The sequence below is a fragment of the Panthera tigris genome, chromosome B3 (assembly GCF_018350195.1).
Source record: "Panthera tigris isolate Pti1 chromosome B3, P.tigris_Pti1_mat1.1, whole genome shotgun sequence".
NCBI lineage: Eukaryota > Metazoa > Chordata > Mammalia > Carnivora > Felidae > Panthera > Panthera tigris.
Window position 1 is genome coordinate 136,981,712 of NC_056665.1, and position 13,605 is coordinate 136,995,316.

At 46.6% G+C, this 13,605-nt stretch overlaps 1 protein-coding gene across 1 annotated transcript in view; it reads right to left on the reverse strand.

The window, feature by feature from the left end:
* Positions 1-462: 462 nt before the first annotated feature.
* The window catches only part of DICER1 (dicer 1, ribonuclease III), a 70,209-nt gene continuing 57,066 nt past the window's right edge, over positions 463-13,605 (reverse strand). Inside the window, 6 exon segments of the mRNA XM_042990467.1 lie at positions 463-1,895; positions 2,253-2,328; positions 2,421-2,583; positions 4,997-5,265; positions 7,042-7,930; positions 11,001-11,156. Of these exon segments, the coding sequence (XP_042846401.1) occupies positions 1,730-1,895; positions 2,253-2,328; positions 2,421-2,583; positions 4,997-5,265; positions 7,042-7,930; positions 11,001-11,156 (1,719 nt within the window). The 3' untranslated portion in view covers positions 463-1,729.

Consider the following 13,605-nt stretch of genomic DNA (forward strand, 5'->3'; position numbering starts at 1 on the left):
AAGAAATACAGTATCTGAGTGTATTTGAAAACAAAAACGCAGCATTACATGAAGCATCAAGTTCAGGATGGAAAACATTAGACACCTCTGCTCGGCTTTCTTAAACTTCAAGCATAATTAACAGAGCAAATTGCAGCAAACCTCTACTGGTGTGTCGGTGGGAGTGCAGGACTGACCCGCAGCTTTTCAAAAGGTAAATTAAGAGGTATTATAGTTACAGTGCAAAAAAAAAAAAAAAAAAAATTAAAATTTCAAGCATAATACATAAACATAGCACCAAACACGGGAAAAATGCATGCAAAAGAAAAGAAAAACTGAGGTATTTAAGTGAAGAGTGCCTACAGGTCTAATTAAAGAAACTTCGGCAAATGCCTAAAAATGTTTTTTTTTTTCCTTTTTTTTTTCCTTTTCCAAAGATGGAAAGAATGAGTTTATCTAAATGAATGACCTAAATCACAGATGTATCAAAATTACGGCAGTTTATCACAAACGTTACACTTCCATGGCATTAACAGCACGGCTTTGGTAGGTGAGATCTGCATGCAACACTGTGAAAAGTACAGTAAGACATTGACGTGAAAAGAGACTAACGGTAAAGGTGCTTTGTTTTGCTTCTTTAAATAAGTAACCAATCACTTATAAAATCTGCAGCATATTTTAGGTGTGATATGTCTAAAGGTTATCTTGTTAGAGCAACAGCCTACAGGGCAAAACCGTTTGCCACAATTTCCATCAGTGGAGCTACCTAGCAGGAGGTTTTTAGTAAAACTGGGTATTTAGCCAAAGATCCTTTTTATTATGGTGCTTAGAAAAAATCCAGAGACTACATATTTATTCTGGTTTTCAAGATGCCTTCAGGACACATACGACAGAAACGCTAATATAATCCTGTAATAAGTCACAACCACACTAGTGAGTTGCAAGTATCACACGGTCTCGACATCTTAAATGCATAATAAAACGAAGGGAATGTAAAATAGTTTGTTCCAAAAGGATCGGAAATCAAAAGGACATCCATGACGGCTTTACTTTTAAGGCGAGAACCTTTTTCTATGCAAGACTACGTGGCATGAGAAAACGAAAATCTGATTCACCAACGTGCCAGCCAACGTTAATGAAAAATCTGTCCCTTACTATCTATTAAGTGCAACGGCGACCGGGAGACATCGTCTTACACGACAGGGCATGGAAAGAAAGGACGGTGCGGGCACTCTTCTCCTCTGGCAGACCGCACCATTCTCCTGGGCGCATGGGCCACCGGGGGACCCGTGCCGGCGCCCACGCTGAGGAGGGGAGGACGCCCCACGGAATCCAGGGGCGTCTCAGCTGTAAAGCTCCTTGGCCTCCTACCACTAAGCGAAGCTGACAGAAATGAAACTAGGTTAACACAAAAACAAAAACAAAAACCCCAAACAAAAAGAGAACTGCCGATAATTATTTTGAACACTTGCCAAATGTCATCATTAAAGCACTCTTGTGATCTGAACAAAGCGGAAGTGAGGAAAGAAGACGAGATTGTGTTTGCGCAAAAAACTAAAACTACAGTTAGCTCCAAAATTTTTATACATATGTTAAATGTTTTATTCTGGAATCTAGCTTGTTATCAAACAACCTTTAAATTCTGCCTTCGATTCATTCCGCTCACTACCGACTTGAAATCACCCTTGTCAATTTCAATGGTTTTCCCCTTAATTCTGCTTTTTTGTGTTTTTCACTTTAAAAAGGGGCTTCAGCTGTTGGGAACCTGAGGTTGATTGGCTTTGAGGCTGCGGAGGGCTCTTCTTGCTGCCGCGGACTTGGCAATCCTGTAGCTTCGGCCGACGCCTTTAAATTTCCCCTTCCCCACCACTTCCACCGTGACTCTGACCTTGCCGTCGTACGTTCTCTCAGCCGGGCTGCGAAGAAACCAAACAGCTTGTATCAGAAGTCAGAACTATTTATTATGATTGTCAATCAGCACTGAGCACGCACTCGGGGGGGGGGGGGTGTGTGCAAGCCGACAGCACACAAGGAAACGTGCAGCGCACGGGGGCGCGGACCCCGACAGACGGGGCTGCGTCTCGCTTTTAACGCGGCGTTACTCTATGAAAGCAAAAGGGAAAGTCAATCAGACCACAAATATAAAGTGCAGAGCGCATGCCCCAGTGTAAACATTTTTCAGAATCATTAGTTTATGACATCTCTGACAACTCCCCCCACCGCCACCCTCGTTTTCAAGCAACTTAATTTTTTCCATGCACGTTCTGCCTTACCTAAATTTGGCAGTTTCTGGTTCCATTTCAAGCAATTCTCGCACAGGGGAGCGGGGCACATTTGCCGAAAATTTTTCTGTAATCAAAACGAAAGAACAGCGTGCGTGATATCCTTGTCATTCTTTTTTAAGGATGATTTTGTTTCTTTCCGAGGGGAGCGAACGGTACCTATCAGCGGCCGCATCATAGGATAGTACACCTGCCAGACCATCTCCAGGGACATCCCGCTATCCATGTAAATGGCACCAGCAAGTGACTCGAAAATGTCCCCCATGGCCTTTGGAACTTCAATATCCTCTTCTTTCTCTTCGTCCTCCTCAGACCTCCTGAGCTATTTACACAGAGAAAAGTGATGTGTAAGCAAAAAGACCATCTTTAAAGGCGTTCCACAGAAGTGCATTTCTTTTCTCAGCTAGGACTCTTACTGTACCTTTAACAAGGATAATACCACCAACCATTTGGGGCAATCGCCTACTACACTGTAACAGGTTCTTCATAAACATTATCTTACCTAAAAAGAAGATTTTTCCAACTTCTCAAAGAAAAAAACAAAAACAAAAACAACTCCCTTCCCCATTCAGTATTATTCTATACTCAGCAAAGGGAAAAAAAGAGTACTTCTAAATGAAAACAAAATCAACGTTAACACAAAATTAGAAATAGTTAATGAACGTATGAAAAAAATTTTCAAATCCACTCTTCATCAAAGAACTTCATCTTAAAACATTTCTACCCCCTAGCGGCTTGGCAAGGATTAGGCAGAATACTAATCCATACAGCACGGGCAAGGGTTGTGTAGTTCTACTTTGGGGAGTAGAAGTTACCACTTTTGGCCAGGGAAATTCTACTAGAAGACAGATTTCTCCAAGCTCCCTTTTTATTAAACCCCTTAGTACGCACTGCCTATTAAGAGTACCTGACACGTGTTCAAATTAATGTAATGAAAAATTATGAATATGCTAATGCCTTTTAAAAGTTCAAAATTCTTTGAACAGTAATTCCATCTCTAGGAATTTATCTGAAAAAGGTACTGGATATATTTGCCACACCTATGTTTATTAAAAGCCCTAAGTAAAAACAACTTAAATATCTAGGCACAACGGACTGTTTAAATACATTCCATTAGAGCTATATCGACTACTGTGCAGCTACTGAAAGTTGCAATGCCGCTGGATACACGGAAAGGTGTCCTCAACACATTAAGTGAAAAAAACACATTGTGGTACACTATGCATCATATAATGGCACTTGATAGTTCATCTATGTTTATGTTTACACGCATTGGCAATAAAACATCACAGACCGTTAGTGCTGGTTATTTCTAAGGCAGCATATTTGCGTAACTTTAATCTTCCTTTTGCTTATTTGTATTTTATAAAATAACCACAAATTACTTGTGAGAAACAAAAAAAGAGGTGAGGTTTTTTTTAAATTTCTAGATGGACTGTTTAGCCACACAGAGCTCTATATAAACCACTTGTAATGCTGACCCTTGGGAAAACAAGATACTTACTGTTGGTACATCATGGTTTTGAGGTAGAAAGGAATTTTAAAACTTACTGAGTTTAATTCTCTCCGTTCACAAAAGAAGAAACCGAGGCCCGGAGAGGTGGAGAGACTTTAAGATCCAACAGGAAGTCAGAAAAGCCAGACCACTGACATTTCTAATCACTTTTTATGACTCCTAATACATACGTCTATGTAAACAAAGGTCAGGAAAAGAGGGGACACGACAGAACTGGCGTGGCCCACTGTCATCAAAAACGGCTGAAATCGAAGTTTGGCCGGTGCCTCAAATTCTAAGCTTAAACGCTTCTGAAGGACGAGACCAGAAGTCCTACTGGGAACACAGGAGCTGGTCCTAAGTCGTGGTCCCACTGCTAGCTGTGCTCCAACTCGGACCATTCACCCCGGACAAGTACCCGCCGGGGAACGTGGATTCCCCTTCGGCACACGCTCTGTAGTGTTTACAGGGTCTGACACTTCCCTTGCGGCCACACCTCCAATTTCTTTCACCGCAAGTCAAAGGAAATGCACTGCTCCCCAGCCGAGGCTTGGGGCAATTAAAAGAAGGGAAGGTGCAGATCACCGAAGGAACAATTAAAACGGCCACCAGAATGCCACACACATTTCCTGCCTCCTTACAAGAAATCTACAAAAGTAAGAGAAACAAAGGAATCGGGACGTGGAGAACAGGACCCGAGAGTGCTCTCCTGGGTACACACAGGCATGCGGAAGGATGGCAGCGAAGGATCAGAGGGGAAAGATGGAGGTGAGATTCTTTGCTACAAACTCCAAAACAGCCCGGAACACATTACAATGAGCTCCATGACGGAAGAACCTCGGGCTGAACTCAGGCCAGAAGCCTCTCACATGCCACCGGCTAAAATCTCAGAAGGCTGGTTTTTTTTAAGCGAGTTCTCCTATTTTCAAGCAGCAGCAGCAGAACAGACACACGTTTGTGACGCTTACCTGACAAAGCATCAGCGAACCTTTCTGACCCCTTGGAACGAGCAAAGGCAGAATAAACCGCACGAGCCCTAAGGTCCACGCTGGCTTGGGCAGGGGAAGCCGGGGCGGCCCGATCCGACCCGGCCCCAGGCCCCGGCCGCTTCCCTCCCCCGAAGGTCCGCGCTGCGGCCCCGCGGGCGCGGTCAAGGGTAAAGGGCCGACGGGAGCGCGCGCGGCGCGCGCCTGTGACCTCCGTCCGGAGACGGGAGCGCCCGCGGCGGCGCCTCACTCACCTCCGAGTCCATGCCCTGCATCTCGTTCTTCTCCAGCTGGAACTGCACGAAGTCGTCGATGACGTGGAAGAGCTCGGGGGAGACGGCTTTGAAGTACTTGTGGTAGTCGTACTTGACCGCCAGCGACGCGAAGATGGTGTTGTTGACCAGCGCGGACCGCAGGTCGGTCAGGACGCCCGGGGAGTGCTGCCGCGGGTCTTCGTAAAGGTGCTTGGTTATGAGGTAGTCCAAAATCGCATCTCCCAGGAACTCCAGGCGCTGGTAACAATCTGCGGGCGGCCCAGGGCGCAGCCGTCAGCTCGCGCCTTCCCGCACGGTAACCCGCACGGTAACCCGCAGCGCGCGCACGCGGGGCCCCAGACCCACCGCAGCCGGGCCCGGCGGGCTTCGCGAAGTTCATGCATCCGCTCCAGTGACAAGCCGTGTGACGTGCCACACTTACTAAAGCCTCTGGCAATTCAATCTGACCAAGAAGGCGTATTTCGTATCTATAAACTGGGGGTCCTAAAAGCCTACGGTGGCCCAAAGAGCGCTGCGCGAGCGGACCCACACCGGCCGGGGGGCCCCAGCAGGGCGGCCCCCCCCCCCACCCGGGGGGCACAGGGCTGGCCAGGCGGGTGCTGAGCGCCACCGAAGCGGCGGCAGCCTCGGTCCCGCGCCGGCGGTCTGGGGCCAGTCATGCCCTGCCCCACGCACCCCTCTGCCTCGCCTGCTCTTCCCCCCCCCCGCCCCCGCGCACTTCGTGCTCCCGGCGCTGATCCCCGCGCACCCCGTGTTCCCCACGCTCTGAGCCCGTGCAACCCCGAACCCTGCGCTCTGCCCCCGTGTAAGTCTCACACGGTGTGCTCTTTGCCCGCGCACCCCGCGCTCTGGCCCCACTCCGGAGTGTGTACTAGCCGCCCTGCCTCTCCACTCCTGGGTCACAACAGCCACCCGGGAGGCCAGCCAGTATACTAGAAAACCCCCTTCTCTGCCTGCGCAAGAACTGAGGAGTTTGACCCGAACAAGGGGCCGGAGAAAGGAGAGGTGAGGCCGTGCGCAGAGACCCGAGGCACCACGGGTCGGCTGCCCACACCGGAGAAGGCCCCCAGCCTGGGGCGGCACCCCTATCTCCTCACCATGCCCAGCAGGACCCGCGCAAGCCAGGAGGCTGGGGCAGGGACAGATGGGGCAGCGCGTCCCGGACACCTGGAGCTCAGAGGCAGGGCCCCTCACTCCGCAGAGGGCAGGAGGGACCATCCGCTTCTGCACAAAGAGAAACAGCCCTCTGTGCTGTCGGTCCTTCCAGTTCAGGGCCAGATCGGTTTTTACTTTTTGGCTTTGCACTTTTCTGATCATCTTAACCTTTATTGTTTTCCTTAATACAGACCCTCTACTCTGCTCTGGGATTCCAGATTCAAGCACTTACTACTCGAATACAGAAAAAAGTACACAGGCTTTTCACAAGCTGAAGCTGACAGTTCCAGGCACCTAATCTCCCTTCTAATCTGATGGCCCGGGCGCCTACTAAATAGAAGAGGAAAACCTGGGGCGCAGTGCCGAGTGGGAGACGGCAGCAAGAGCGAGAGCAAGGGCAAGGAGGCCCTCCCCGAAGAAGTTCCTTTTCATCGGCTCATCTTTAGATCCAAAGGGACCTGAAGAAAGGGAGGGGCCTTTCCGTTCAGGAAGAACCATAAAAAGATGTGACAGTTCATCCAGAATGTATGGATGAATCAAGAACCAAAACCAGCACTGAACGGGGGAAGATTCAAATGGGAAAAACACAGCAGAATACGAAGGCTCAAACTCCCCTGTGCGGCACGTCTACGCGAGCGCGTAAGGAGGGCCAGGCCGCCAGCTGCCAAGGATAAGGCGCAGGGCTCCCGGAAAGCAGAGGAAAATAGAGCCGCCTTCGTTTTTCTCTTGCTCCCTCCCTCCCTCCACCGTGCACGTTAAGCACCAAGCCTGTACATGCGTAGGATGCTTTTCTCTAACGGGGCCCAAATAACGCAGTTAACGCAAGGTGGCCGTTTCAGGGAAACGGAGTGCGGGCTGGGGCTTCTTACCAGTGATAGTATTGTAGTGGTAGGAGGCGTGCGTAAAAGCTTGCAGAAGGTAAGCCTTGTTCTTGAACCTGTAGTTGATTTTCTTCTCAAAATTCTCAAAACCCGATATCAGGTGGTTCAGTGTTTTATCTGCGTCCGGATGATCAAACATGCATCGTGGTGGAATCTTCAAACAACCGTACTCCAAGTCTTTCAGGACAGAGGAGCGCGGGCCGGCCACCGAGGCGGCGGCCCGGCTCCCTGAAAGGGCCTTTTGTTGGCCGTTGAAATTCTCCCTGGCGGGGCACATGGCCTTTTCCCGATCAGTCCTTTTAATTACCGGGAGCACCTTGAGCCCCAAGGAGCAGAGGAACAGCTGGGCAGCCCTCTCCCCGCAGCTGGTCAAATAGCAGCCCAGCAGGGCCTCCACACAGTCGGCTATGCTTTTGTCCGCGATGCACTGCTCGGTGTGCAAGTCGTAAGAGATGGACTGTTTCCCTGTGTCGACGCCACAGTTCTCTTCCGACGGATTCCAGAACCCCACCACAAAGTCATCCTCTTCGACGGCTTTGCTGGGATCCAGGTAGCACATGGCATCCCAAGAGCTATAGTCGAAGTCCTCGAAATCTGAGGAGAATGGCATGCTGCCCAAGGAGGCTTTTTTGGGCATTTTCCATTCGTATGCAGAATCAGTGGCTGAGAGAGGAGAAAGAGAAATTTTCTTTACGAAAGCTCCCGATCCCATTAGCATGTTATCTATGAATTTGATATGTTCCTGATCATACTCCAGGAAATCATCTTCGTCGTCGGCGTCCTCCTTTGGAACCTTCCACGTCAGATCCTCCCCCTCCTCGTCGTCCTCCTCAAAGTCCTGGTCCAGTTTGCCATTAGCCAACATGCAGTCTTTTGTCTGAAACGACGGGGAATGGGGAAGGAGGGGAGACATAGCTGCTGTTTTTAAAAGGGTCTGAAACTCAATAAAAGCAAGGGTTGTGGATAATTTCAAATGACAACCACAAATACTAAAAGGCAACTTTAAAATCACGGCCATTTGTTTTCAATTAACATAAAATAAGTTATTTAATCATATAAACAAAGTGAAACATGTTCTTCGAATGTTCATTTTCTAAGTTATAAAATGACCTTTAGCCAGTATGAAGCTTTAAGTTAAGGATTTCTGTACGTGGATATAAAGTTAAAATTAATGTCCGCGAGGCACGACTGCAGCTAAGGAGGCTTACTCCAGCAGACACACAATAAAAGCACTCACATGCCGATCACAGAGGTCTTCGATTTTGCTGACAAAGTTTTAAAATGTTTCGAAAAGATTTTCAAATGAATAAAATTAAAGTCCAGATGCAGAGAAAGCATTATCTGTGCAATGAAGAGTATAAATATATGAAAGAAGATCAACTGCTTTAAAAATCTGTAGAATATTAAAAATGGGCAACAGGGATTCATGGGAAAGTCTGTCCCCGCTTTCCACTGCAAATCAAAGTGCATTTGCTATAATGTAAAACTAGATTGCTCTGCTTGAAAACTAGAAGTGATCACTGAACTAAGCTACGAATTTGGGAAATTATGCTTTTCCCCTCCACCGTGCTACAGTAATCAGAGGAACAGATTATAGCGTAACTGACAAAAACAGAAGAAAAGTTAGACTAACATGAAACACAACAATCCAATTTCTGTCAGAAGATCTTTGCTAATTCCGATTTCTTTGGCAAAAGCTTATTTGTGAATGACAACCTTAATAATGGGCTAGGATTCAGTAATGATGTAACTTTTTTGCAATGCTAAGAGATGCCAAATTTCTGTTGCGCAAGAAATAAAAAAAAGTAAAATAAAAAGACTCTCCTTTCCTTTGGGGCGAAAGGCAGGAGAGTTTGCTTCAATTTTGATAGCAACAACTTTCCAGAGATTTCCTGACAAAAGTTTTCAAACCTCGTCAAGTAGTTTTTAAATACTGCAAATATTTCATTTTAAATCGGACTCAAAAGGGACAGTGTAGTTGTTTGAAAGTAAAGACGAGTAGTGAGCCAATGTAGATACGTATGTGTCTACAACAACATACCTGAATGTTTGTTTTTTTTTTTTTTAATAAAAAACGTTTATAAAACGTTTTCAAGGTTACGGAAGAATATGAGAAGAAACTATAGTGGCAGACCTCTAGGAACTACTTCCTGCAAAAAGCCCTGTACTCTTCCGAGGTAACATGAGCTGTTTTGACTACTGTTTGGTCCTTGCACTAAAAAAAGGCAAACTGCCATTAAAACAAAAAATCAGAGTGAAAAAACGTTTCATTAAATAGAATCTTCGTGTATCTTCAGTAAGATGCTCCCATAGTCTGAAATTGGCAATATACACACACCAACCCCAAAGACTGGGTTTTATCACAAAGCAAAGTTCTTTAATGCCTCTGGGTTTCAGTTTCTCTATCTGCGAAATAGCAGGGTCCGACCTCCCTAAATAAGAACACTTCAGGCTCTTCAGAAAAATGCCAGCATAAAACTCTTTTCGCTTCCAGTTCAAGTCAACCTTCTACCTGAGTTATTACCTTCTGCACTCGCATGCAAAGGTTTCTCTTAAACCTACGTGGGGAGGAGCGAGGCGGGTGAAGCAGGAATGCACACGCTCTCCTGTGTCTGTTTCAGTAAGCGTAAATTACTAAGTGAAAATACGAACAGGATCTTTAATATATTCCAAAAGTCACGGTGCCAGGTCATCTGAAATGTTAAGGAAAATAAGAAATGTCTGTTCTAACTTAAAACAACATTTTTTTTAATCAAAAGGACTTGTCAATGTCACCTTGATGCTAATTTTTTTTAAAGAGCCGATTATATTATGAAACTACTTACAAGGCAGAATAATTATCACTGGAATGTTTTTCATAGAGATGCAATATTTTCTCTAACGTTCTCAAAATCTACATATTTTCCTCTAAGGTTCCGCCCATTTCTAAATCAGGAACGAATATAATTTTTCTAACCCAACTTGCATTAAAACATTCTGATGCTTTTCCAGAGGAGGTCAATTTCTGTGAGACACTGAAATCCTCTCAAATACTGCACGAGTTAAAAATATGCTCAATGAAGAGATAAAAATCAAAACAGGGTCGCAGAGCATCAGGCCTGGAAATATTTGAGCCCAGGAACCGGGACGCGCGTGTCAGAAAGAAGACGGGCAGAGCACATATTTAGGAGGCATAATCTGTGAAAGAAACGGTATTCTCAGCGTTGGCCTGGAGGAAAAATGAAGTAACAACGATCTAGTTTCTCATTAATGCAAAATAAATGTCCAAGAAAGCAAAGTGCCAGAGAGATCGCCTTTGATTTTGGAAGAGGTGCTCTCACGTTCCCCAGCCGCCCACCACGGGGAGGGACCGACCGCTCTGCCGGCTCACGAGCCCTCCGAGGTGCCCTCTGGTGGCCTTCAAGACGAGACAAAATGAAGCCGCTGCAGCTAATACTTGGTCGTCTCAAGTCCCTGGCAAAATTTAAACTGTTTCCAAAAAACTACAACCTTTAGGATCTTTTTTTTTTTTTTTTAGTTCACTAGAGAAGGCCTAGTCCTCACTGAGAAATCCCTGAACTACAAAGCAAGGCTTTACTGAAATTAATGACTTCATAGATAGGAGATCACAGACCACTGAAGAGTCATTTTATTGAACAGAGCTAAGGGTCTGTCCTCACTTGTAATACAGGGTAACAAAGTGAAATATCATGGAGTTTTGTTTTCTTCTTTTTCAGAGTCGCAACATCATATACCTCTGGAAAAGGAAGATGATAGAATTGTCCCCCCGCCTCAAAAATATCTAACACTGTTTCTGAATTCAATGAAGAGACAGTCTCCTTAGAGAAATTAACACATCAAATTCCTACTCTATTACAGATATGCCACGGAAAAGAAACAAAAAATTAAGAGAACAAAATTCTCCCCGTTCACCAAAGTAGAAGTCCTTCCAGTTACCAAAAACTTACCATTTCATCTTTTTCCCATTTATCTGTATTACTTTTGTCTTGGTTTACTACATAACCAGGAGGAAGCCAATTCACAGGGGGATCAAATATGGACACCACCATGCGGCTGGGCAGTCCCTTCTTTTTTCCAAGCCGATACAGATTACAGTTGCTGACCTTTAGCAGAAAAAACGTGTAAGACACTTATCCATAAATGCCCGCTGCTGGAGTTCACACCAGGCAAATAAACACATTTTTAGTTAAATGTTGTTCGTATCACCACAACTGGTCATCAATTATAGAGAACGTACAGGTTTTCTGCCTATTCACGGTAAGAAATTTTACGTGCCCGTGTATTCTACAACCTTTAGTGTCGTTAGATGAATACTTCTGGATATAAAAACGCAGATCAGAAAAAACTAATACGCAAATTCCCTATAAAGTCAGAACAAACAATTCACACAATTTCAAACTTTAAAAAAAAAAAACACAACCTGATGATATCAAATGCAAACTGCCAACTGGGACTATCAGAATAGAAAAGAATCCCTGTAAAGCATCTAAGGTGTCACAATATTCGTAATGAAATAAATGGGGGGAAATGCCACAGACTCTAGCTATGTAAGTGGAAACTGGCACTGAGTAAATGGAGCTAAAATCATTTTATACTCCTAAGCCACAAATGACATTTTTGTTCAATCATTTTAAAACACAGCAAAAGGTAATAACTCCATGTTTATTCACATCAATAAAACAGCTTCATTGTTTGCCCTGTGCTGTGTTTTTCCTACAGACCCCATGTCCTCCCTAACTCACTCACTCGTTAACATTTCTACCTAGAAACGTCTAGTAAAAACTTGGAAACAAGGATCTAGAACGGTCCACGCCATATGCATTTTCTATAAACCAGGTTCCTTTCTACGTAAGCACTTCACGAGCCCTTTCTCTGGGGAACTCGGGACCACTGAACGGGTACCCACATCCCTGAGAGAACAGTCAGAAAACTGAGAGACTGCTACTAGTCCCTGCAGGCGACACAGCTGGGGGCGGGGGGGGGGGGGGGGTCCGGTGTCTGCAGGTGACACTCACTACGCGAGGCACGCTGTCAGAAACGTTAGGGCTCTGATAAACGCTAGCATCCTTTTCCAGAGTCGGAGAATCACAGCATCACAGCCGGCAACAGGAGGACGAAGACGGCGATCCCATCCACTCAGACGGCACGGGTGGCGGGACGGAACAGGAAGAAAGAACTAGAGGCCATTCGACAAGCGGGGGGAGGGCCGTGAGAGAGGAACGACAGCGGGGGTGCGTGCGTGGAGTCCGCGCGAAGACCGGCGAGGGGCTCAGGCCCGGTCAGGACACCAGACCGGGCTGAGGGAATAACGATGATCTCTCCTGGAAGCAAGGAGCCAAGGCTGTCCGGGCAGACGCAGAGATGCTATTTCGGAAACGTACGCTGATTTCTTCCTTACCTAACAGAGTACATGTGCTAACGCTTTATACCGATTCTCAGCCTCTGATGTTTTGTTCCTACAACCACCTTCTTGGTGACCCCATTTGTTCTGACAGCCTCGATTATCACTCTCGTGAAGACTATTCGCCCACGCCGTAGTTCAGTCCTAAATTCTCAACGATCCCAACGTTTCACTTCATTTTCCACGAGGTCCGAAAACCCTAATCCTCACCCCGATTCCTCCATTTGTGCTCCTCCCACCAAGAGCGCCGCCACGGCCCCAGCCTACACGAGGGCACCCCGGCATCACGGCTCTCTCTGCCCCCCAATCACACGGAGGGGCAGTGAGAAGGGCGGCGGAAGGAACGGGTTCTCGCTTCCGACGCCCTCCCGACTGGCAAGTTAAGTAACCCTACGCCAACCAAAAGCAACCTCTCCAGGCAGGAGTCTCCCCACCTGCAAGATGGAGGCGTGTTATCCAGCCTCCAGGGGCTCAGTGAGAAGAGTAAACGAGGTCTGTAAAATGCTCAGTGTAGTGTCCGGTGTTACAGAGTGACATCGGAGGTAGGGGAGTGTGACGGTGAAGAGCACGGTCTCTGAAGCCGCACTGTCTGGGCTCCGCCACGTACTTGCCACGTGACCCTGGGGCAAGCTAACACCTCTTGCCTCAGGATCCTCGTCTACAGAAGAGGGATAATAAAAGTGTATACAATTATACATAAAATCTAAAAAATGTAATAAAAGTGGGGCGCCTGGGTGGCTCCGTCGGTCGAGCGTCCGACTTCGGCTCAGGTCATGATCTCGCGGTTCGTGGGTTTGAGTCCCGCGTCGGGCTCTGTGCTGACAGCTCGGAGCCCGGAGCCCGCTTCGGATTCTGTGTCTCCCCTTCTGTCTGCCCCTCCCCTGCTCGTGCTCTATCTCTGTTTCTCAATAATAAATAAACATTAAGCATTTTTTTTAAATGTAATAAAAGTATGCAGAATTTAATTAGGCGACTGATATAACACATAAGGCTGCAAAAGTAGCGTCTGGCTGGAGGAAATGCTTAGGAAGCGTGAGCTTCAACTCTCATTCCCCCCGAACTACTACTCACCTCGGTCCTGTCCTCACTGCTGGAACTTGAGAACCATCCCCTACTCTGCCTGCTTACACTCTGCAAAAGCCCAGCCGATC